Source organism: Mycotypha africana, assembly GCF_025528875.1.
Source record: "Mycotypha africana strain NRRL 2978 chromosome Unknown BDF20scaffold_10, whole genome shotgun sequence".
Taxonomy (NCBI): Eukaryota; Fungi; Mucoromycota; class Mucoromycetes; order Mucorales; family Mycotyphaceae; genus Mycotypha; species Mycotypha africana.
The window spans coordinates 1107910-1128503 of record NW_026515734.1 but is presented as its reverse complement, the minus strand read 5'-3'; the positions used below and the strand labels follow the sequence as shown (position 1 = coordinate 1128503).

At 38.9% G+C, this 20594-nt stretch overlaps 11 protein-coding genes across 11 annotated transcripts; 6 read left to right on the top strand and 5 right to left on the bottom strand.

The window, feature by feature from the left end:
* Positions 1–9: 9 nt before the first annotated feature.
* Positions 10–1602, bottom strand: BDF20DRAFT_890769 (uncharacterized protein). Its single transcript, XM_053082211.1, has 2 exons — positions 1436–1602; positions 10–1363 (listed from the first exon to the last, which is right to left on the bottom strand). The coding sequence occupies exons 1-2, from the start codon at positions 1539–1541 to the stop codon at positions 87–89; spliced, it is 1383 nt and encodes a 460-aa protein (XP_052933033.1). The 5' UTR covers positions 1542–1602; the 3' UTR covers positions 10–86.
* Positions 1603–1620: 18 nt separating this feature from the next.
* On the bottom strand, positions 1621–3854 carry BDF20DRAFT_980126 (uncharacterized protein). Its single transcript, XM_053085113.1, has 3 exons — positions 3794–3854; positions 3189–3725; positions 1621–3009 (listed from the first exon to the last, which is right to left on the bottom strand). The coding sequence occupies exons 2-3, from the start codon at positions 3624–3626 to the stop codon at positions 1825–1827; spliced, it is 1623 nt and encodes a 540-aa protein (XP_052933032.1). The 5' UTR covers positions 3627–3725; positions 3794–3854; the 3' UTR covers positions 1621–1824.
* Positions 3855–3909: 55 nt separating this feature from the next.
* Positions 3910–4519, bottom strand: BDF20DRAFT_890766 (uncharacterized protein). Its single transcript, XM_053082210.1, has one exon. It carries the CDS (start codon positions 4171–4173, stop codon positions 4015–4017), a length of 159 nt encoding a protein of 52 aa, XP_052933031.1. The 5' UTR covers positions 4174–4519; the 3' UTR covers positions 3910–4014.
* A 498-nt stretch (positions 4520–5017) lies between these two features.
* On the top strand, positions 5018–5743 carry BDF20DRAFT_825651 (uncharacterized protein; the record flags this gene model as incomplete). Its single annotated transcript, XM_053077994.1, has 2 exons — positions 5018–5345; positions 5490–5743. Coding segments are annotated over 2 exons (582 nt in total), but the record flags the coding sequence as incomplete, so codon positions are not given.
* On the top strand, positions 5613–8401 carry BDF20DRAFT_119962 (uncharacterized protein). Its single transcript, XM_053074729.1, has 2 exons — positions 5613–5921; positions 5997–8401. The coding sequence occupies exons 1-2, from the start codon at positions 5843–5845 to the stop codon at positions 7946–7948; spliced, it is 2031 nt and encodes a 676-aa protein (XP_052933029.1). The 5' UTR covers positions 5613–5842; the 3' UTR covers positions 7949–8401.
* An 84-nt stretch (positions 8402–8485) lies between these two features.
* On the top strand, positions 8486–9780 carry BDF20DRAFT_838713 (ClpP/crotonase-like domain-containing protein; the record flags this gene model as incomplete). The annotated part of the gene is made up of 7 exons (XM_053079198.1): positions 8486–8589; positions 8677–8783; positions 8849–9176; positions 9264–9334; positions 9398–9461; positions 9556–9643; positions 9718–9780. 7 exons carry the CDS (start codon positions 8486–8488, stop codon positions 9778–9780), a joined length of 825 nt encoding a protein of 274 aa, XP_052933028.1.
* Positions 9781–10114: 334 nt separating this feature from the next.
* BDF20DRAFT_907693 (uncharacterized protein) lies at positions 10115–16800 on the top strand (the record flags this gene model as incomplete). Its single annotated transcript, XM_053083408.1, has 4 exons — positions 10115–10464; positions 10546–13201; positions 13283–16458; positions 16536–16800. 4 exons carry the CDS (start codon positions 10115–10117, stop codon positions 16798–16800), a joined length of 6447 nt encoding a protein of 2148 aa, XP_052933027.1.
* Positions 16801–16866: 66 nt separating this feature from the next.
* BDF20DRAFT_890739 (uncharacterized protein) lies at positions 16867–17985 on the bottom strand. Its single transcript, XM_053082209.1, has 4 exons — positions 17693–17985; positions 17226–17621; positions 17041–17139; positions 16867–16961 (listed from the first exon to the last, which is right to left on the bottom strand). The coding sequence occupies exons 1-4, from the start codon at positions 17703–17705 to the stop codon at positions 16954–16956; spliced, it is 516 nt and encodes a 171-aa protein (XP_052933026.1). The 5' UTR covers positions 17706–17985; the 3' UTR covers positions 16867–16953.
* A 466-nt stretch (positions 17986–18451) lies between these two features.
* On the top strand, positions 18452–18790 carry BDF20DRAFT_826584 (ribosomal protein L18e/L15P; the record flags this gene model as incomplete). The annotated part of the gene is made up of 1 exon (XM_053078089.1): positions 18452–18790. A coding segment is annotated over one exon (339 nt), but the record flags the coding sequence as incomplete, so codon positions are not given.
* A 647-nt stretch (positions 18791–19437) lies between these two features.
* BDF20DRAFT_890734 (uncharacterized protein) lies at positions 19438–20222 on the bottom strand. The gene has a single exon (XM_053082208.1). It carries the CDS (start codon positions 19818–19820, stop codon positions 19500–19502), a length of 321 nt encoding a protein of 106 aa, XP_052933024.1. The 5' UTR covers positions 19821–20222; the 3' UTR covers positions 19438–19499.
* On the top strand, positions 20199–20501 carry BDF20DRAFT_890733 (uncharacterized protein). Its single transcript, XM_053082207.1, has one exon. It carries the CDS (start codon positions 20294–20296, stop codon positions 20483–20485), a length of 192 nt encoding a protein of 63 aa, XP_052933023.1. The 5' UTR covers positions 20199–20293; the 3' UTR covers positions 20486–20501.
* The last annotated feature ends 93 nt before the right edge of the window (positions 20502–20594 follow it).

Sequence of the window (20594 nt, the reverse complement as noted above, 5' to 3'; positions counted from 1 at the left end):
AAAAGATAATTGGGAATTTTTTCATGTGAATCAGCAGAAATTTGTTTTTCTCACATAAGATAATCAGTGTTGTCCGACCGCACGTTTTACTGCTCTTTTTGCTGCACAAGCAGTTGTTGGTCAATTTGCTTTTTCGTTTCATATAATTGAACATATGTCTGTCGTAGATCTTTGAGCGCCAGTTTCTGAGTCGATTGAATGTTCTCTATGATATGTTGTTGGACAATGGAGTTGTCTGTGTGCTTTTGCATTAACGTACCTACCCTTTCCGAGGATAATTTGGTCCGTTTCCTAATGTTGTCTTCTGCCGTTGCTCTTAGAACCTCCACTTCATTCTTTAGAGCGAAAACAAAGTAGCGCTGCTTTTGTTGTAGGTCATCCTTCCCTGCTTCATCATCTCTTTTGTCATCATTGTAGTCGTTGGCTAACGTGGAAGAGGGCGCTTCTTTTATTTGTGCCTGGATTAAATTGAGCTGGTGTATCAGCTGTGCTTTCTCTGCAGCGGCATATTCTAATATGGAATGGATCTCCTTTGCGACCAATGAATGCAAATCAGCTTCGTTACTAATGGTGTTGCTATCCGTATGGAAATTATCTCCAATGATCGTTTTATCATGATTGCCGTTCTGAATTAAATTTTGAATAATCTCTCGTGCTTTTTCTTTGGCTTCCTCTTTGTGCATGCCTCTCATTGCCGACTTTCGACTCTTCTCATCCAGATAATCCACGATGCGTTTGGCTGTCTGTCGTATTCTGTCCTTTTTTGAGTCTTGTTTCTCTTTCATGACCCACTGGCCATCACTTGACAGCGATTTAGATGAGCCACTTTCAATATACTCTTTTAATTGCTGTTTGTAATCATCAATAAGTCGCGTAATGACATCAGAAACGTAACTTTGGTAAAGGCTTTTAAGCAAGGGTATATAGTGGTCGTTCAGTTTCTTTTGTGAGTATTGCTTTATTTGTTTGGATGCTTCACTAAGGTTGGTGGACTCAACCCAACGATAACCACTCAATGCATATGAAGTAGCAGGTTTCAGTACTGGATTTTGTAGAATAGTTTCGGTCGCTGCTTTTGTGATTTGGTCCGCGTTCAGTAGATGTAAATACTGACATAATGTGTCTACATTATTATGATGATGGATAGTTGTTCTATCGTGTTTAACAAATGTGTCGCAATGTTTTGATAAGGAACATCCAGCGATGACGATGATGATAATGCTAATGATAGAACTTTTGCCCAAGCGATAAAGCCAGCTGCTACGCTTTTTTTTTAGTTGTAGCGTTGTCATGGTATGTGCTGTAGATGAGTTCATAAGTGGGACTTGTTGTGATTGTTGAAATGCGTCTGAAGAAGAATAAGCTTCTATTATGTTAGGCTAAAAAAACCCAAAGCCCTCCATGAGGGTCCTATTCTCCAGCGATAAAAACTTACTACGAAACATATCTTCAACCCATTCTGCTGAATGGTCTTTATGAGGAATGAATCTTACAGGGGAAATGTGTGATTGTTGGTCAAGGATGGTTTCCCATTGACTCATCTGCAGCGATTGTCCACGAGTTGAAAGAATGAAACACAAACAAGCAGGAGTTTGGAATTTATTAATTTTTCAACAAAAAAAAAAAGGATATCGCACAAATATGAAGAGATCTGATTTTATTGATGTTCAGCGAGAAAAATCATGTCTATAAAAATATTATGTATATAAAATAAAGAAAAAAGGTGAGGGTTAAAGGATGTATATTTTACAGGATTAAAAGAAAAGAAAATAAAAGGAAAGTATAAAACAAAAAAAAAAAAAAAAGACACTAGACTGATATAAATTACTCCCATTCAATGGTGGCAGGAGGCTTAGAACTGATATCATAAACGACGCGATTAACACCCTTGACTTCATTAATGATTCTTGAAGAAATACGCTTCAAGGTCATGAACCATTCAGCGCCAGTAACAACATCGGCAGACATAAAATCGCTAGTTTCGACAGCTCTCAATGCAATGACTTGTTCATAGGTACGCTTATCACCCATAACACCAACAGCCTTGACGGGCAAAAGAGCGGCATAAGCTTGAGAAATTTGACGGTAGAAACCAGCCTTTTTGATTTCTTCAATGTAGATATTATCTGCTAAACGAGCGATTTGAACTTGTTCACGAGTAACTTCACCCAAAACACGGATAGCAATACCAGGTCCAGGGAAGGGATGACGCCAGACAAGTTCGTCATCCAAACCCAAAATCTTACCCAAGGCACGAACTTCATCCTTGAAGAGTTCACGGAGAGGTTCAATCAACTTGAGCTTCATATCTTCCAAAAGACCACCGACATTGTGGTGAGTCTTGATGGTGGCAGAAGGTCCCTTAAAGGAGATAGATTCAATGACATCGGGGTACAAAGTACCTTGTAATAAATATTCAATTTGACCACCACATTCCTTATCCACCTTGGCAGCTTCATCTTCAAACACTTCAATGAAAGTATTACCAATAATCTTACGCTTCTTTTCAGGATCAGTGACACCTTGTAAACGATCCAAGAACAAATCAGAAGCATCGGCAATCTTTAAATTGATACCCATCTTGTCCTTCAACATCTTCTTGACATTTTCACACTCGTTCAAACGCATAACACCATTATCGACCAAGATAGCGTGGAAACGATCACCAATGGCTTCGTGCATCAATTTGGCAGCGACTGTGGAATCAACACCACCAGAGACAGCACCGATGACACGACCCGTGGGACCAACGATCTTACGAATACGAGCAATTTCTTTTTCAACAAATTCTTCCATAGTCCAAGAAGCCTTGGCTTCACAAATGTTCATGACAAAATTACGGAGAATGTCCTTACCACAAGCGGTGTGAGACAATTCAGGGTGGAATTGAATACCGAAGAAAGGTTTTTCTTGGTGAGCTACACCAGCGAAAGGTGCCGTCTTGGTGGTACCAACAACCATGAAATTTTCGGCAGGAGCAGTGACTTGATCACCATGAGACATCCAAACCTGTCAAATTTGTAGGGTTTAAAGTTAGAAAAAAAAAAAAAAAAAAAGTCCATTGCAAATTCTCTATGACACTCTACATATCCGTTTCATCTTTTTTTGCTCAATTCTCATATGCAATTTTTTTTTTTTTTTGATAAACCAATCCTCTACTACAGTTGCGATATTGAATAGATACTTACTTGAGAGGGGCTTTCAAGACCTTCAAAAAGCTTATCGGCATGAGGGTGATCAGGGAACTTGCTGATTTCCAACATGGCATAACCATATTCACGGTGATCGCAGGCTTCAACTTTACCACCCATCAAATTGGTCATTTCTTGAAGACCGTAACAAATACCCAAAACAGGGACACCAGCATCAAACACAGCAGGATCCACACGAGGAGCATCATGATCATATACGGAGTAAGGAGAACCAGATAAGATGATACCCTTTGGCTTGAAATGAAGCTCGGCCATCTTTTGAGTACAGGGCAAAAGTTCACAATAAATACCGAATTCACGAATACGACGAGCAATCAAGTGAGAAGTTTGAGAACCAAAATCCAAAATAAGGATGGTATCAAATGCTTCATTCATTTGTTCGACATTGTTACTTGTTGTAGCAGAAGATGCCATTTTTTATTGATAATTAAATTCCAAGAAAAAAAAAATGGAATATGAAAGGAAAAAAATTGTTTTAAACAAGAAAAGGGTGATGTATGAACCACCGAAAAAGTAAGAAAAAGGAATGTGTTGCCAAAAGCTTTTATACGAAAACTGACAAGATCAAAAAAAAATGAAAGAAAATATTTTTTAGGAGTCACAATAGTGACGTTCAAAAGGTCTTCCACTTTTAAAATTGCCTGTGAGCTTCAAGCTCTTATTTGCTGACCTTTTTTTTTTTTTTTTTAATTCCAAGACTCTTTTTTATTCAACTATACAGCATTGATAGGTTACCTTATATGACATTTTAACCATATTTCTCTAGATTTCTTTCATAAAGAAAACAAAGAGGAAGAGTTCTTTAGAAATGAGCCCCTTCCCTACAAACACCACTATTATGCTTAATTTGTCGTTTGACCATAAAGCCATAAAAATAATAAAATAAAAAGAGACACGGAAACATAATGAAAACATGAGCTACATGACGGTTATGGCTCAACCAGTTCCTTAAAACAGACATGTCGCTTCCCAATCTTTCTTGTGATAAAACTTAGTTGTACATTTTGTTGTAGGATGTATTGAACCATTAGTACGCCCAATTTTGTTTCTACAGCTTGAAGACTCTATTTTCTAGTGCACTAAATTTTGAGCAGATCTGTGTTAATGATACTTCACCGTCCATTAGCATGAGTAAGATAAAGCGTTCTAATCTCTAAAACGCGGTAATAATCTGCATAACACCTGTTTCATAACTCAAGAGACTTTAATCTTTAATGAAGGACCCTTTGTGAAGTAGAATATTTGCAGTAATGATCTGTAAATCAAGGAAATCAATGGAACCTATCCTGAAAATAGGTACGTTCAATGCTATATGCCATTTATTACCGTTAAGGTCGGAAAGGGACTATCGGCATTGATTTTAGCCTTTCGTTTTCAATCCACTGTCTCCCCTTCCCGACGTTCGTGTGAACCCTTTCTTCTACGCTGCCTCCTTATTTTTTGAAATGTTTTCCTTAAAAAAAACCATACGACCTTCATCATAAGTGCAAATGGCATAAGTTCATGCTTTGCCTTCTTTATCAATTAATACCCCTTTTTCCTTACATTTTCTTTCTTTTTTTTTTCCCTTTTTTTCTTGGTTTGTCGACTTCACGGTTAACTTGGGTTATGCTGTAAAGAAGATATTCCCATTATTGGAATACATCTTTTTCCTACACGAATATACTGTATAAGCAGATTTATATTTAGGCTGAGCTTCAGTTACATAAAAGATTACCCTCACTTCAGAAAATGTCACAAGGTACGGATAGTCGTAGGAGGGATGCTCGTCTTCGCAACAACTAATAGAAAACCATACAGGTACTTATATTTGTCAAAGAGCAGCTGAAGCTATAATAGCCGACATTGGACCATTTCGTTTGTCCAACGATGCCCTTCAAACAATTAATTTATTTTTGGATGAATTCCTTGCTGTTTTGCTGCTAACAGCGACACAACTTGATCTTGTACGTATAAAAGCAGCAGTAATACAACTCTTGCCTCATTATTCTTTGGGTAAAAATGCACTTGTAGAAGCGGAATTAGAACTCAAGCAGCAATTAGAATCATCAAAGTCAATAAACAACTTGCAGCAACCACCACAGCATGATTTTTCAACATACGAAAAAATGCGGTCTTTAACCATAGGAACAGGTCCTGATTGTGCTATTTTAGAACCAAACATTGTCATCTCTTTATTACAACAGGCCTGTTCTAGTCACTCCGCCCTAAGTGGTGCAAGCAGAACTTTAAAGGACATCTATAGTTCTGATGGCGCCATCATAATAGCACCTGTAGTAATGGTTTATGTCACAGCTATTGTTGAGCATATCGCAGAATATCTACTAAATGCAGTTGCTATGATGGCTGATCGAGTGAATGCAGATTATATCAAAGTTAAGGAGGTCTTATACACGTTAATAGAAGACCCTCAAGTTGGTAATTTATTTCGTCGTATGAATTTGAAGGAAACTTTAGAGGTTAGGAGAAATGGAAAAAATTTATATACTAACCGGCTTTGTTCAAACGATCAGTTATACCTTGTTTCCTAATGCACTACAACTTTTTTTTTCCCTCTTTTCTGATCGTTCACTCCCTACATTGGATTCTTCGAAATTTAGAAAAAGTTAGTTTTATACCCAAATTCCTACATGAATTCATTGCCTTCTCCTGCACCAAGTCCCGTGGCGGGTAAAAAAGATCAGTTCCTTCAACGCCGTAATACAGCTAGTAAGCATACGATAGATGGACGTTTGCCCAAGGAATAATTAATTATTCATTGTTATGTTTTTTCACTGTTTTAAGCCTCTAGCAGAGATTTTCAATTCAGCTTTAACGAAGACACTACAAATATGTATGAACAACATCTTGACGATAGCTCTATGCGTTCTACTGAAAGCATCAGTGATAGATCGCTCTCAATCATAAGCAGCAGTACGACCAGGTCGTCAAACAGCAGTAGTACTACTAAAAGTCGCTTCAATATTTTTAGTGGCAGTATTAATAATGGCGCCCATGATAAAAAGAAACCAAAAGAAAAACGGACTACTAGTCTCTCACTCGGATTTGCTTCTACTGGTAATAAAAGAAACTCGTCCTCTTCTTCAAAGACAAAGAAAAGCAAGAATGGTTCAGCGCGCCCTTCCTTTTCTTCAGACACATTATCTCCAACAACTCCACCGCCGTTACCAACAGCGTCTGCTTTTTCAGCTATTAATATTTCTGATTTTGATGACCTTCTGAAATCAGGCGGCACGAAGAAAGTTTCTTTGACGCCGAATCGTTTAAAATCGATAGAAGTACGGGATGCTGCGACAGTATCGACGATAGTAGATAGCTGCTCCACGAGTGAAGAAGAAGAGGAAGAAATCATTTCAAAAGGTAGAGAAGACATAAAGGTCAACTCCAGAAGTGACAACATTGCACGGTCATCCTCTTCTTCATCTTCCACAATAACTGCAACGAAAAAGAAACGATCCGTAGAATATCTCAATACACGTACATCCAATTCTCCATCCCCGTCATCACTGCCTCAGCCGCCTTTACCTCCCCTTCCCCGATTGAGTCGTGAACAAATGAGCAATCTGCATAGTCAGTATCTCGCTAATAGCAACAGTAATAGTAATCAAAGCCCACCACTAACACCTGCATCCAGTCTTGCTTTTCGTCAGTCATCACAGCGTTCAGTTTACTCAGCCACCCACCAAAACCAAGCATGCGATGATAACAAGCAACAGCAACAGCAACATCGACATCAATTATCATCCTCGTATGCTTCCTCTATCTACTCATCCTCTTCTTCCATGGCTTCTTCTTTAAAGTCCTCTACAACCCACGAGGAAATATCTCAACGAGGCGTGCCTCAAGAATTTTCATCACTGCCAACTTTAGGCTCTCATCACCCTCATCCTATACTTCGGCGAACATCCGAGAGAATACCAACCCATAGTAATACATTAAACAATACTTTTGGCGGCAATACTAGTGCAGCGAACAATAACAACAGGCGTAACGTAGTTATATCCCAAAGCAATACTGTAATAGGCCTAAACCTCCAGTCTGCTTATTCTTCATCAGACAGTACATCAACAATACAACCAGCGAAGCCTTTACATTGTTTCCAAAGACCTTCCAGTAATGTTCTTAAACGTGCATCTATGGGGTCGAGACCTCCGTCGTTTCATGAAAGTATGTTTGATAGAAGTACTAGTGCTATGCTCTTAAATATGTCAGCTACCAATTGTAATCTTCATGGCTTACTAAAAGAAGGACTCGGTAATGATACGGAAGTTGAACAGGTAAATAGTATAGCAAAAGACATGAGAAACTCTGTGGCGGCGACTTTAGTCGATGAAGACGAGGATGAATCCAAACAGCATGATATGGTTTATGTATTACCAGCTCATTCCTCCATGTCTTATAATACTTTATCGTTTTCAACAAAACAGCAATCTTTACTACGTCAGCCGTCATTGCTTGCAGCTCAGCAAGAACAACAACAGCAAAAGTTCAAAATTCCTAGAAAATCCGTATCCACCAGTCCCTTTCTCGTAAATGCATCTGTGTCGTCTACAATTACAAACAGCAACAGCCGCGGTATCGATCAGGCTTGCCAAACAGATCCGCTCTCCGACTTCCTTAATACTGATACTTATTCGAATGAAGAAGATGAAGAATGGTTTTTTGATGAGGAACATGAAGATAGCGTTGCAGAGAGCGAAAGATTAGCAGTTGAATGGTTACTTGGGTGCGCATAGTCAATTGCACTGTCGCTCATGATTTGTTTCTCTTGTTAGTTCACTGCTTGGACTGCCACGCTTATACATTCTACTATCTAATATAACTGTTGTAGTGCTGTTGTAGTAGTAACATCACACTTAATAATGATATACCTTTTCAACAACAATTACTTTATGTTATATATACTACTATAGTAAAATATAATGTCAAAGAAAGAAAATCCATAATAGCAAAGCTTTAAGTCGAGCTTGACGCTCAAACTAACATTTAGCATCCTTTAATCACTGTATCGATGGACTACTAGTCAAGCTAGGCCTGATACGACACATAAAAGATGTATAAAATGAATTTATGTAAGAGGATTTACTCCAACAATAAAGTGGTTCTCACGTGAAGAAAGTTTGGGTAAACTTTCTAATAATTGCTGACTGATTGAATCCGAATGCCATTGACAGAAACCAAGCGGCCAATAAATCTGATTTAGCAAGCAATTTTATTGCTGTTCCTTTCTTCCCCGCATTTTTTGTTCCACTAGCAACCAAGTATTTATCCATATGCCACAATACCAATATGAGACAGTCAATGTGGAAGTCTTACCAGAGGGTGTAGCCCACGTTCAGTTAAATAGACCAAATAAATTGAATGCTTTTAATGATCAGTAAAGCTAGATTAATATTCGGTATCGGGAAGAAGGAAAAAACGAACTTAATACCGCAAACTACTTTTGTAAACCAATTGATAATAGACTTGTAAACGATGTTCGAATCGCTTTCGAGGACATATCCAAGGACAGTAATATCTTGTCTGTTGTCATATCAGGATCGGGTCGCATGTTTACTGCTGGGTTAGACTGTAAATTATCATCGATGGATCGGTTTTCCAAGAAAAACATATTGATGCATTTTTCATTTTCACAGTAACAGAAACGAAGTTAAAAAGTTTTGACGAAGGTGATCCCGCACGTGCTGCTTATAAAAACCGTGCTCATATTGAAAATTTTCAAGCTGCCTTTACAGCCATTGAGTTGTGCACCAAACCAGTGATTGCTGCTATTCATAATGCTTGCTTCGGAGCTGGTGTTGATTTAATTACAGCTTGTGATATTCGTTATTGTACAAGCGACTCCTTCTTTTGTATCAAAGAAGTAGATGTTGGCCTCGCTGCAGATGTTGGCTCCTTACAGAGATTACCGAAAGTGATTGGTAATCAAAGCCTGGTTCGTGAATTATGTTTTACAGGCCGCAAGTAAGATTTCTTGATCGATCATATTGGAAAGAAGGTAAAAAGAACGCACTGACCTTCCCAACTTATTTTGCTATATATTACTCCAAGTATGTATGCAGATGAGGCTCTAGCTTGTGGTTTTGTTAGCAAGGTAACAGACGATTACAATAGCCTTATGGGTAAAGAGCACATATGATTTGAACAGGAATGATAGAACCCAGGTTTAACGCTAATTTTACCAGGGGAAGCATTGAAGTTGGCGAGAACGATTGCTTCCAAATCACCGATTGCCGTTCTCGGTACCAAGTAAAGTGTTTTTACCATTTAATATGTTACTGTCAGTAAAAAATATTTGCGCGCACAGAAACTGATCACTTATCTCTATTATTGCAAATTTAAGACACTTGCTCAACTATTCTAGGGATCACTCCGTTGCAGAAGGCCTAGCTTATACTGTAACATGGAACGCACCTATGTTGAATACTGAGGTAAACTTTATTATCTTCAAGTAATAGATCACTGCTAGAATTGGTTTCCTTTGACCTTACAAAAATCATAATAGGATATTCCATTATCGATTCAGGCATTTGTCACAAAAAGGCCTGCAAAATATTCTAAGCTTTAAGCACATCAAGGACGCAGAAAGATCTTCACATACACCAGTCGTAGTATTTCCCTTTTTGCATTAAATGCTGTTAACCGGCGCGTCACACGATATTATTTCTTTTCTATCACTAAGCTTAAAATTATAAATCAAAACGTTTTTTTTTTTCAAAATGTATTCACAGCTGCCTTTTTAACTTTTAGTCTTCTTCCTTATTCTTCCTTCTCAATTACATCCTTTTTTATTTCCTTTGTTTTTTTTTTCTTTGTCTTTCAAACCCTCCTTTTCACGAGAACGTTTCAATTTCTGTTGAATGTCACAACAAACCCCAAAATCACATGCGTTACCCGAGAGTATGAGCGATTCAAAAACAGTGCCTGTAACCGCACAACAATTGAAGACTTTTTTAGAAGAAGCACCACTTATGTACAAATCTCGACTTCATAAGGGCGCACAGAAGCATATTTTAACTAATTGTTATCGCTCACTATGGGGTAATGATCAACAGCTGATGCAAAAATATTTTTTTGAAGATAATTTGTCAGACAGCGACAACCTTTCTCAACTGCTCGAGAAATATAACTTGTTCCGTCCTGAGCTTAACGATCAAATCGAGGGGGGAGATGACGAGAATCCGATTACCAGTCAGCGTGGAAAGCAATGTGGGCATTTGTTCAAAAAGGGGGAAAGTGTCTATCGCTGCAGGTAAAAGTCGAAACGCAGATCAACTCTTTAAAACTGCATAAAAGAACATTAGAGTAACTCATTTTCTTTTAATGTTTGTAGAAATTGTGGACATGACGATACATGTGTTATGTGCTCAGACTGCTTTCATGCAACCAACCATGACGGTCACGACGTTAAAATTTGGATAAGCCGTGGGGCAGGCGGTTGTTGCGATTGTGGTGACCCTGAAGCATGGAAGATACCCTTAAACTGTGCCATTCATTATTCTATGTCATCAAAAACAGATGATGCAACTGATACTGCACAACACCAATTAGAACCTTTATCATCCGTTCCTACGAAAATCATTGATTCAGTACGCGACACTATCACAGTTGTGCTTGATTACATTTTGGAAACTTTCGCTACTTCAACAGAAGATGTTACTTCCGCCGGCAGTATTTCAGACCTCATAGCCGACAGATTTGATTCACATAGAGCACTAGGCATACCCACAAAAAACGTCGAACCAAGCTACGTATGTATATTGTGGAATGATGAAAAGCATTCTTTCGACGCCGTCATTGATATAGTTGTGGAAGCAATTGGGTGCACAAAAGAAGAAGCAGCTCATGTTGCTGAACAAGTAGATGCTTATGGAAGGCACATTGTAAAAGAATCCTCTAACCTTCAAGAGCTTATAAGTATAGCAAATACGATCAGTGGAATCAATCTAGCTGTCACTATCTGTTCAGCGCAAAAAGTAGTCCGAGAAGAAATTTCAGGCTTATTGTTAGACTGGCTCAAAGATTTGATAAGCAGCAATTATAAGTTTTTCAACAATGTGGAAGGTGGAAATTGCATTATTAGAGATACCATTTGTGAAGTGCTTTCAGCCGATTGGGCGCTACGTCCCGATCTTGCTTGGCTGTCGACTCGTTTTAGACGACAAAGGATGCCAGAGGACGAGGATGATGACTTTGAAATGGAAGACGAGGATGTGGATATGGATGAAACAGAAGATGTCGAAGACATCATGTTTGGTGAGGGAGCAGATGAGCTAGATGAACAAGAAGTCCTGTTGGACGACGACCAAGTTGAAGATTTTTTCGTGAGAATAGGTGCTGACATTGATGAAACTGAAATTGACGACCATGTTTCTGAACATGAATCAAGTGAATACCAAGAAGATTCAGATGATTCAGAGCTACTAGCGATGGCCGTTCGGATTGACCACAATAGTTTGATAACACCGACTCAACAGGAAACAGTTGAACAAGACTCATTGATGGAGACAGATGAATTGCCTAATGATCGAACCGCAACACGAAATACAAACCGCAGAAGGGAAAGTCAGACCGGCGAAAGTAGCCATCATGCAGCAGCTTTCCGTGAAGCCCACGATCAATTGACAGAATCTTTTTTGAAAAGAAGACGACTATCATCTTCTTCTCATTCGAAAGGTCAAAAATCACACAAACGTCATGATATTTTGGATATGAATTGGAATTTGGATGCATGGCTTAAATATGTGGAAAACATCTTGGCGGAGGAAAGAGATCTTTTGCAAAAGCTGAACCTTCCATTTGAAGACCGAATACTTGCCAGTACAGATACGTCTATAACTCAGCAAATTCATGAACATCTCAAGAAAGAGTTTAGGCGTAAATTGCGTTTAGATTATCTTTTACAGTTCGATTTACGTCTTTGGAAAACAGCGCGTGTCAGCATTAAAGATTTGCTTATTGGTACCTTCAATTCGAATTTTGAATATAGGCCAGTACTTGGCACAAGATTTGCTCGTAACTACCCAGAATTGATTGATGCGTTCTTCTTCAAGGACCGAGAACCAGAAAATTCAGTTACAACTATGTCTGTTCAACTGTTAACAGTCCCAACAGTCGCTACAATGCTTGTAAAAGAGTATAGATTTTTCGGTATCATTTGCTCAATCCTGGAGCACTTTTTCTTAACGGACCATATCTATATGCTTCATCCGGAGAACTATACTAGAGCTCAAGTCGATTGTTCATCCAGAGCTATTGCACGTCATAGATATGCTTACACAATCTACGATTTGCGATATTTGCTCAACGCTGAGCAGGTGAAAACGGAAATCACCAAGAATCCTCTGTATCTCAGACATTTTCTCGATATCTTATTCCAATTTCAAGGAATGGATCCCTTAGAACGTCAAGCAAATATACACGTTGAATTTGAATCTCAAACTTGGGTTACAGCCTTCAATATGACGCTTCAGACATCTAAACTTTGTAGACTTTTTGCTGGTTGTCATGGTGTCTCTAATCTTTCTGTTGTAGATGCTTCTCGTGATTTATGCCGTTCGATATATCGTGTTTTGAAAGAGATCGCAGATTGGCAGCCTACTCGTTCGCCTTACAAAAATGAGCCAATAGAAGATACACGACCTCTTGTCCGTGGCTTAAATGAACAGAGGTTCCATCAAGTGACCATTATTAACGGCGGAACGTACGAAGTTGTTGAATATGATATCGCTACCCAACCCGTGTCTTTCCATCATCCCTTTCATTGGTTGCTATCGGAACTGTTTGAAAACGTTACACTTCTTCATGATGGCGTACTGAATGAAATTGGCTGGTTAGGCGGCTTCAAACAGATGGTCAGCAGTGCTTTGGATTGCAAAGAACATGACAAGTTTTTACTTGCTTTAGAGTATCCAATCAGAACGCTTGCTTTGCTTTCACAAATCAATTGTGGTGTATGGGTGCGAAATGGCTTCAGCGTTCGCAATCAGGTAATAGCATTCAGCATTGCTTGAAAAAAAAAAAAAAATTGAAGGAGCATCCTATTCACCTACACTTATTTGCAATGACAGGCTCTTTCCTATAGAGACGTTAATGTGAGGGAAAGTACGTTGGACTGTGATATTTATTTACTTCAAATTGGCCTCACAGTGTGTGATAGCAATCAATTTCTCGCGACATTGATGGACAGATTCCAGTTATTGGAATGGTTTAAAGGAAAACAACCGAGAGATTCAATCTATGATGCTAATCAGCTTGTCTTTATGATTGAAGACTTTCTCTATTTATTGATTGTGTGTGCTACGGAGCATGGCTATGCTTCAGGTGCCACCATTGAGCAACGGGTTCGCCAATCTATTATCCAATACCTCAGCATTTCTAATATGGCTTACTCTGAATTGTTGAAATTGATACCCGAGAGCTTGACAGAACATGAATCGTTCGAGACTCAACTTAATATGCTTGCTAACTTTAAGCCACCCGATGGTTTGAATGATAAGGGGCTTTACGAAATCAAACCGGAATACATTGACGAGATTAATCCTTATTACTGGCATTACAGCCGTAATCAACGTGAGGAAGCCGTGAATGCGCTGAGAAGAAGGTATAACGAGCAACATCCGGACGACAAACTTAGTGATAAAGATGAATTCTTATTGATTCCGAGAATCAAACGCATCGAAGTTGGTCCTTTCAAGCACATTGGTAATTTCTTGCACTCCCACGCTTTTTGCCAAATTGCTGCTTTCGCACTCTGGAATTCCAAGTTTCACAAGGAATCCAAAAATGATACCATCCTGGATGAGATTTTGTATCTCTGCATGCTTGCCGTAACAGATCCAAATAGTTCTGCCAGTGAGGTTATTTCTATGAAAGCAAAAGGTAAATACAGAGCCGATGTTTTGATGGATGAGGCCGCCACGCAACACTTTATCAATTTTGCTGAGACAGATGAGTATCCAATCCAAGTCAATGAGATTGAAAGAGTGCATGCCACTCTGTTGGTTATTTTGCTACGCTGTTTGGATGATTCTTCGTTATCACATATCCATAAGCGATTGAGATTCATTGTTGATAAGATTGAATATTACGGCTCTGATAATGCAAAGGGTATTATTGCTGAATGGAAGGACAAAAAATCCAACGAGGTCGGAACCCATATGGACGGCAAAGGAGAAGGTGGAATGTCTGAATTTGAGCGCAAGAAGGCCGCAGCGAAAGCTCGACAAGCTGCTATTATGTCGCAATTCGCGAATGCTCAGTCAAAGTTTTTGGAGCAGCATGCAGATCTTTATGATACATTTGGCGAAGATGAGGATAGCACTGAAGGATATGATGAAACAGCAGAAGTGAATGACATGGCGATGGATGATGCTGCTGATGCAGAAGTTGTTCGAAAATGCCATTTCCCTGCTGATAACTGTATTGTTTGCCAAGAAGCATTCGATGATAGTAAAATATACGGTATGTTGGCCCTGGTTCAGCGATCCAACTTTCAAAGAAAGGTCCCTCATGACAGTAAGGATATAATGATGGACATTTATGACGCTGCTTGCCATTCAAATCCTTATTGCTATGAGAACAAAGCGAGCGACAAGTTGCCTCCTTTCAGCGGTTTTCCAACGGTGGAGCATGCCTCAGGTTTGGATATAACATCGTGCGGGCATCTGATGCATTCAGAATGTTTTGATACATATCAAAAGTCGGTGGAAAATCAGTTGTTCGGTGAACTGAGCCGTCTTTTCCCACTTTCTTTGTCGCCTAAAAGCCGATTCCTTTGTCCACTCTGTAAAGCTCTCGGAAACGTGCTCATTCCTGTGGTTTGGAAAGGAAAGAAAGAGTCTTATCCCGGTGTTGTTGCGCCGTCCGGTGCCTATACTGATTTGAGGAAAAATATGGAGGAGGTTGCTGCAGAGTTGAAACAGAGCTTTGAGCAAATCCCCGGTGCTTTCGAGGAAGGAAAACCTTTTGTGAATGATGACCCTAATCTCGTTATTAGTGATCAAGGAAAGCTGCAACAAATTTACACTCAATTGCTGCGGATCATGCATGTTACAATGAAAAGAAATAGTACAGAGCGCCCGTTAAGCATGCCTTATTCCATCCGTAAGTTGCAGGACATGATTGCTTATACCATTGGTGACCTTGAAATAGCACAGCGGCGTACGGCAGGTATACGGACTCGCGACTTAACTGTCGAGCATACAGACACATTTGTCGATGTTGTCTCTCGTAATTCACAAACTCTTCTCAAAATTCTAACGTTGACCAGCAATCTGGTTCCTAAACTGATGAATTCGCCTTGGTTAGCCGATGACCTTTTCGCCAAAGAAAGATTGGCCTTACAATCTATCCATCAGCTTATGCCAAACACTGTGACACATTCGGTTGAGGATACGGCAGAAGCTGATCATTTGAAGCCTCTTCTCATGGATGATTCATTCAAGTCTTTGGTTCGCCTAACCTTATCCTTACAGGATATGCCAGCAGTCGAGCCTCATCACCTGCTTCGTGCTATTTACCTTGCTGAATTGACAAAGACTGTTATTGCTATCGTTCGATGGGTCCTTGAAAATAATAGGCTTCTCTCTCAACGAGAACTCATGGAAAGTTTACAAAAGCTCAATCATGAGAAGCAGCAATATGAACATAATGAAACTCTTCAAAGATTTACAAGATATGTGTTTTCGCTACTTCCTTACGCTCCTGATCAAGTTGATAAGTTCTTCAGCATCGTTAACACGGGCGCGTTTGCTGCACTTATCCGTACGTTTACTTTGCCATTTTTACGTCAGTCATTGCTATTCATGATTGTTCACCATGGCTTTATACCTCAAAGCCTCTCTGATGACAGTGCAGAACAAAATGAATACGATAGGCTGATAGACCTGTTACGATTACCAGCCATAGATACCATTTTAGACCCGGAAGAGAGCGATAAGACAGTGATCGAGGGTTGGTGTCAAAATTACGTTGATGATAGTCAAATGGCGAATGCTATGAGTAGTAGCCAGCTGAATGCCACATGCAGACCTATCTATTTGAAGCTCCCCACACAATACCGAATGACCACTTTACCTTATCGCTTAGATCAATTATTAGACGAAAGCTCCAAGCGCGTTTGTAAAAAGTGCAAAACCGTGCCTGAGCATTCAGCTATTTGTTTGATTTGTGGTACTTTTGTGTGTGCTCGACGATTCTGTTGCACCGAGGATAGTAAAGGCGAATGTAATACACATATGAGAAGGTAAACCATCAAGTAAATTATTTGCTTTTCCGCATTTCGTTATTGCTAAGTAGTTGTTGTCATACATTTGTATTTAGCTGTGGAGGTGAAATCGGTATCTATTTAATGATCAAAGATTGTTTCTTATTACTATTGCACGATAATGGTGGAACAATTATGAACGCACCGTACTTGGATAGTCATGGAGAAGCCGACATTTTCCTCAGACGGGGAGCGCCTCAATTTTTAAATAGTAGACGTTATGAACAAATTCATCAAATGTGGTTAACGCAATCTATACCAGCCGTTGTCAGAAGAAGAATGGAAGTATCCTATAATGGAACAATTTGGGAAGCTTTTTAGAAGCTTTTTAAAAGTTTATGTACATATGTATATACAATAGCAGAAAAATTAAAAAAAAAAAGTTAAATCATCTCTTCTGTACAGTTTCTTTTGTAATTTATGACGCGATTAATATGATACAACTATATAGACTGTATTCCTCGTTCTTCATTTTTAAAAGCCTAATATATGAAATGAAAATTTTCGTATGTTAATAAAAAAAAAAAACGAAAATATTTTGAGCATAAGAAGTTAACTCACAGCATTGGCAATCAAAAGGACACTCGGGAGTATCGCCACCTAGACCAATATTCAAATCCTTGACATCATAAAGCGGATAGCCATCCTCTGTCGTACGTTCTAAAAAATGCGTAATGAATAGGACGAATAGACTGATTAATCCTCGATTATACAGGTCCTTTCCCTTTGAACGGAAAATGACTTACTGGTTTTTTTAATGCCTCTGGAATCAGAAAAATCGTCGTCGGCAGATGGTGCCGGAGCAGAGCGCTTCTTTGCGTTTTTACTCTTGACAGCAGCTAATTCGGCAAAGACAACCTCCTCGACCTTCTTAGCGTCTTCTTCGTCTAGCTCTTCTTCATCATGATTATCCTCTTCACTATCGCTATTATCAGATGCATCCTCTTTTTTTGATGCCTCTTTATCAGAAGACTTTTTTTTATCAGTTTTGACGGGTTTGGCAGACTTCTTATTGAAGATATCATCAATTTCGGAAGTATCGTTTAATTTTTTCTTGTTAAAGATGTCGTCAATCTCTGTAGAGGTTGGTTTTTCTTTGGGCTTTTCAGCAGCAGCAGCAGTGCGTTTAGTGTTCTTCTTATCTTTACAAAAAAAGCTTCAGTCAAAGCTTTGCCTAACTATTGTATGAAGAAGAGGTCGTTGGGGCTTCTACCTTTTTTTCCCATATCGTGTTATTCTTAGTTTATGCAAAAGTTGGAAATAAAAAAAATAAAAAAGTTCTATTTCTGCCAAATCTCTCTGTTGCCTATCATTGAAAAAAGTATAACTGGTCACGGCCGTATAAAGTATCTCAAAGTCGCTCAATTCAACTCAAATTCGGACTATCAAATTGAGTTGGCCGGAAGCAAACCTACAATGTGCCCATTTTCCTAGAGTTGGGGGAAGGGCGAAAGCAGCGAGGTTGCCTAAATCAAAGGGAGGTGTTTAACGAGCGGTAGTTCCTTCTCTTTAATCGAAATGGTAAGTCTTATATTAGGCTTAAACGACTTGAATCAATTCAGTGAGAAGATAGATAGATGGATTGATATGAGCGATCATTCAACAGACACTCTACATATACACACATATATCTATTTTAAATGGATGGATGAATATGGATCGATTTTTATTGACCGTTTAGCTAATTCTCAGTCGAGTGAATGAAGTGCTCTCTTTCCTGAATCTCAACCCTCATTATGGTTTTGCGGCAACCTACTTGACATTACACCTACTGTTTTTTCTTAGATTATCTATTTTGGATGTACATCGACATGGAGGCATTTGCAGTTTATTTTTGCTGTATAAGTTATTTGCGCCACATTTGACATTTTCCACTAATTTATTCAAGTCGTTCAGCCCGCTCATTGAAATGTGTAATGCATCAGTTGCTAAACAGATTCTGTTTGTGCTTTTTCTTTTTCCTTGCTATTAGCCTACCAGACTTCATCACAACAGAAAGAAGCGTGGACACGTCTCAGCTGGTCACGGTCGTGTTGGCAAGCACAGAAAGCATCCTGGTGGTCGTGGTCTTGCTGGTGGTCAACATCACCACCGTATCAACATGGATAAGTACCATCCCGGTTACTTTGGTAAGGTCGGTATGCGTCACTTCCACTTGAAGAAGAACCCCAACTGGCGTCCTGTTGTCAACATTGATAAGCTCTGGACTCTTGCTGGTGAAGGTGTTCGTGAAAAGTACAAGAACACTGAAAAGGTTCCTGTTATCGATGTCCTCGAAAAGGTAAAAGCTCGAGAGCAACTTTTGATTTGAGAAATGAATAGAAGATGTGTTTACTAATGTGTTTATCATATCATTTTGTTCAATTCCTGGGTTTTTTTTAGGGTTATGGCAAGGTTTTGGCCAAGGGTGTCATCTCTCAACCCGTCATTGTCCGCACTCGTTTCGTTTCTGCTCTTGCTGAAAAGAAGATCAAGGCCGCTGGTGGTGCCATTGAACTCATTGCTTAAAGTATTGTTCTTTTTGTAGATATAAATAAACTACGCACTTGATTTTGATGGGTTAAAAGTATAGGCAGATACGATGCACAACCAGTGATAGACCTTTTGTAAGAGAAAAAAAAAAAAGAAAAGCTGGTTAGGGAAACGGAGCTTGATCAAGCAATTGTGGCGATTTGAATACGAGAGGTTTACTACTCTTTAGTACAATGAAGTATTGAAATGTACAGATTCGTTTTACAAGAAACATCCAGTCACGAACAGAAACGATCGTTTTGACTTTTTATGAATGTAACTGTATTTGAGTGTTCTCACCGCTACGTATAAAAAAAAAAGAAGCCCTCCCATCCGTAATTTGATCAAAAAGTGGCGAGGGTGAGTGGCGTTCTAACCTTGACCTTGACTCGTTCCAGTATGTCTGAACTTCAATTTTGAGAGAAAAGGGTAGACGTTTTTCTTTATGTCGTATATTCTTTCGATTTATACTGCGTGATTGTTCATGACGGCTTTATTGTAAACTTCTATTACAATCTGCTTTGTAAGAATTGCATGTCATCTATGCAATTTAGGTGTCCTAGCGAAAAGTTTTTTTCAACAATAAAACGATGTGTGTCAGGAAAACGCGACTGCTGATCAACCAATGTGGGCGCTAGGGCACACAGCTTTTTCTTTGAGCATTGTAAAAAAAGTATGGCATTGACAGTCATAGGTAAAAAATAAGTGATTGACTCGATTGCATAAACGTGGATGCCTTTGAAATAGATGCTACGCCAATGGCCCAATAAGGGAAAATTGTACACGTCGATGGGGACGAAGTTTAGGTACACAGAAAAATCCATTTGCATGAATTACAAATCCCGTAAGATAAATGCAGTCCTTTTTTCGGGACTCTGTTTTTTATCGTCACGTTATATGTTTTGAGGGAAATTTACTTTTTTTTCCACACAATGGGGGGGGCGTTTATACATTGCTTGTCTTATTTGTGGCGAATAATGGAAAAATGTTTTTACCCTATTAATCATCTTTAACTGAAGGAAAGTCAAGGAACAAAAATTGTCAAATAGCTGCACTGTGCGCTCAAGGGGTAGTTTTTTTTTTTCTATATTTGTAAAGCAGACAATGGCATTTGATTTGGTAAAAGCGTAGTCCTCGATTTCGATTGGCTCAGGGAAGCGGAAACGAAGCTCTGGAAAAATGTATTCGGAAGTTGAATCTTCTTTTTTCTTTTTTTTTTTTTCTTTTTCTTTGGATCCATTGCATAGCCAAAATTAGCAATGTTTCGTTTCGAACAAATAAATTGATTGGTCTTTTAACGTGGATGAATAACATCATCAGTGTAGGCCTTTTTTTTTTCAACTCTGTATGTATAAATAGGACACAGCTTACGTATCTTTCCTTTTCTCAATTTTATCAAATTTTAAACACTTTTTTTTTCTTTCTTCTTATACGCAAGCAAATCTCTTATCTTTTTATATACTATGCAAATTTTTGTAAAGACACTCACTGGTAAAACCATTACCTTAGAAGTTGAGTCTTCTGATTCTATTGAAAACGTCAAGCAAAAGATTCAAGACAAGGAAGGAATTCCACCAGATCAACAACGACTTATTTTTGCTGGC

What these genes read in the sequence shown, in the direction of transcription:
- BDF20DRAFT_890769 (XM_053082211.1), bottom strand. Translation starts at nt 1,541, where the DNA reads ATGAGTCAATGGGAAACCATCCTTGACCAACAATCACACATTTCCCCT. An exon ending in GGTTGAAGATATGTTTCGTA is followed by an intron (nt 1,364 to 1,435) that starts GTAAGTTTTTAT and finishes ACATAATAGAAG; the next exon opens with CTTATTCTTCTTCAGACGCA.
- BDF20DRAFT_980126 (XM_053085113.1), bottom strand. Translation starts at nt 3,626, where the DNA reads ATGGCATCTTCTGCTACAACAAGTAACAATGTCGAACAAATGAATGAA. An exon ending in GTCTTGAAAGCCCCTCTCAA is followed by an intron (nt 3,010 to 3,188) that starts GTAAGTATCTAT and finishes CAAATTTGACAG; the next exon opens with GTTTGGATGTCTCATGGTGA.
- BDF20DRAFT_890766 (XM_053082210.1), bottom strand. Translation starts at nt 4,173, where the DNA reads ATGTCTGTTTTAAGGAACTGGTTGAGCCATAACCGTCATGTAGCTCAT.
- BDF20DRAFT_119962 (XM_053074729.1), top strand. Translation starts at nt 5,843, where the DNA reads ATGAATTCATTGCCTTCTCCTGCACCAAGTCCCGTGGCGGGTAAAAAA. An exon ending in TCAACGCCGTAATACAGCTA is followed by an intron (nt 5,922 to 5,996) that starts GTAAGCATACGA and finishes CACTGTTTTAAG; the next exon opens with CCTCTAGCAGAGATTTTCAA.
- BDF20DRAFT_890739 (XM_053082209.1), bottom strand. An exon ending in CAGAGGCATTAAAAAAACCA is followed by an intron (nt 17,140 to 17,225) that starts GTAAGTCATTTT and finishes CGCATTTTTTAG; the next exon opens with AACGTACGACAGAGGATGGC.
- BDF20DRAFT_890734 (XM_053082208.1), bottom strand. Translation starts at nt 19,820, where the DNA reads ATGCAAATGGATTTTTCTGTGTACCTAAACTTCGTCCCCATCGACGTG.
- BDF20DRAFT_890733 (XM_053082207.1), top strand. Translation starts at nt 20,294, where the DNA reads ATGAATAACATCATCAGTGTAGGCCTTTTTTTTTTCAACTCTGTATGT.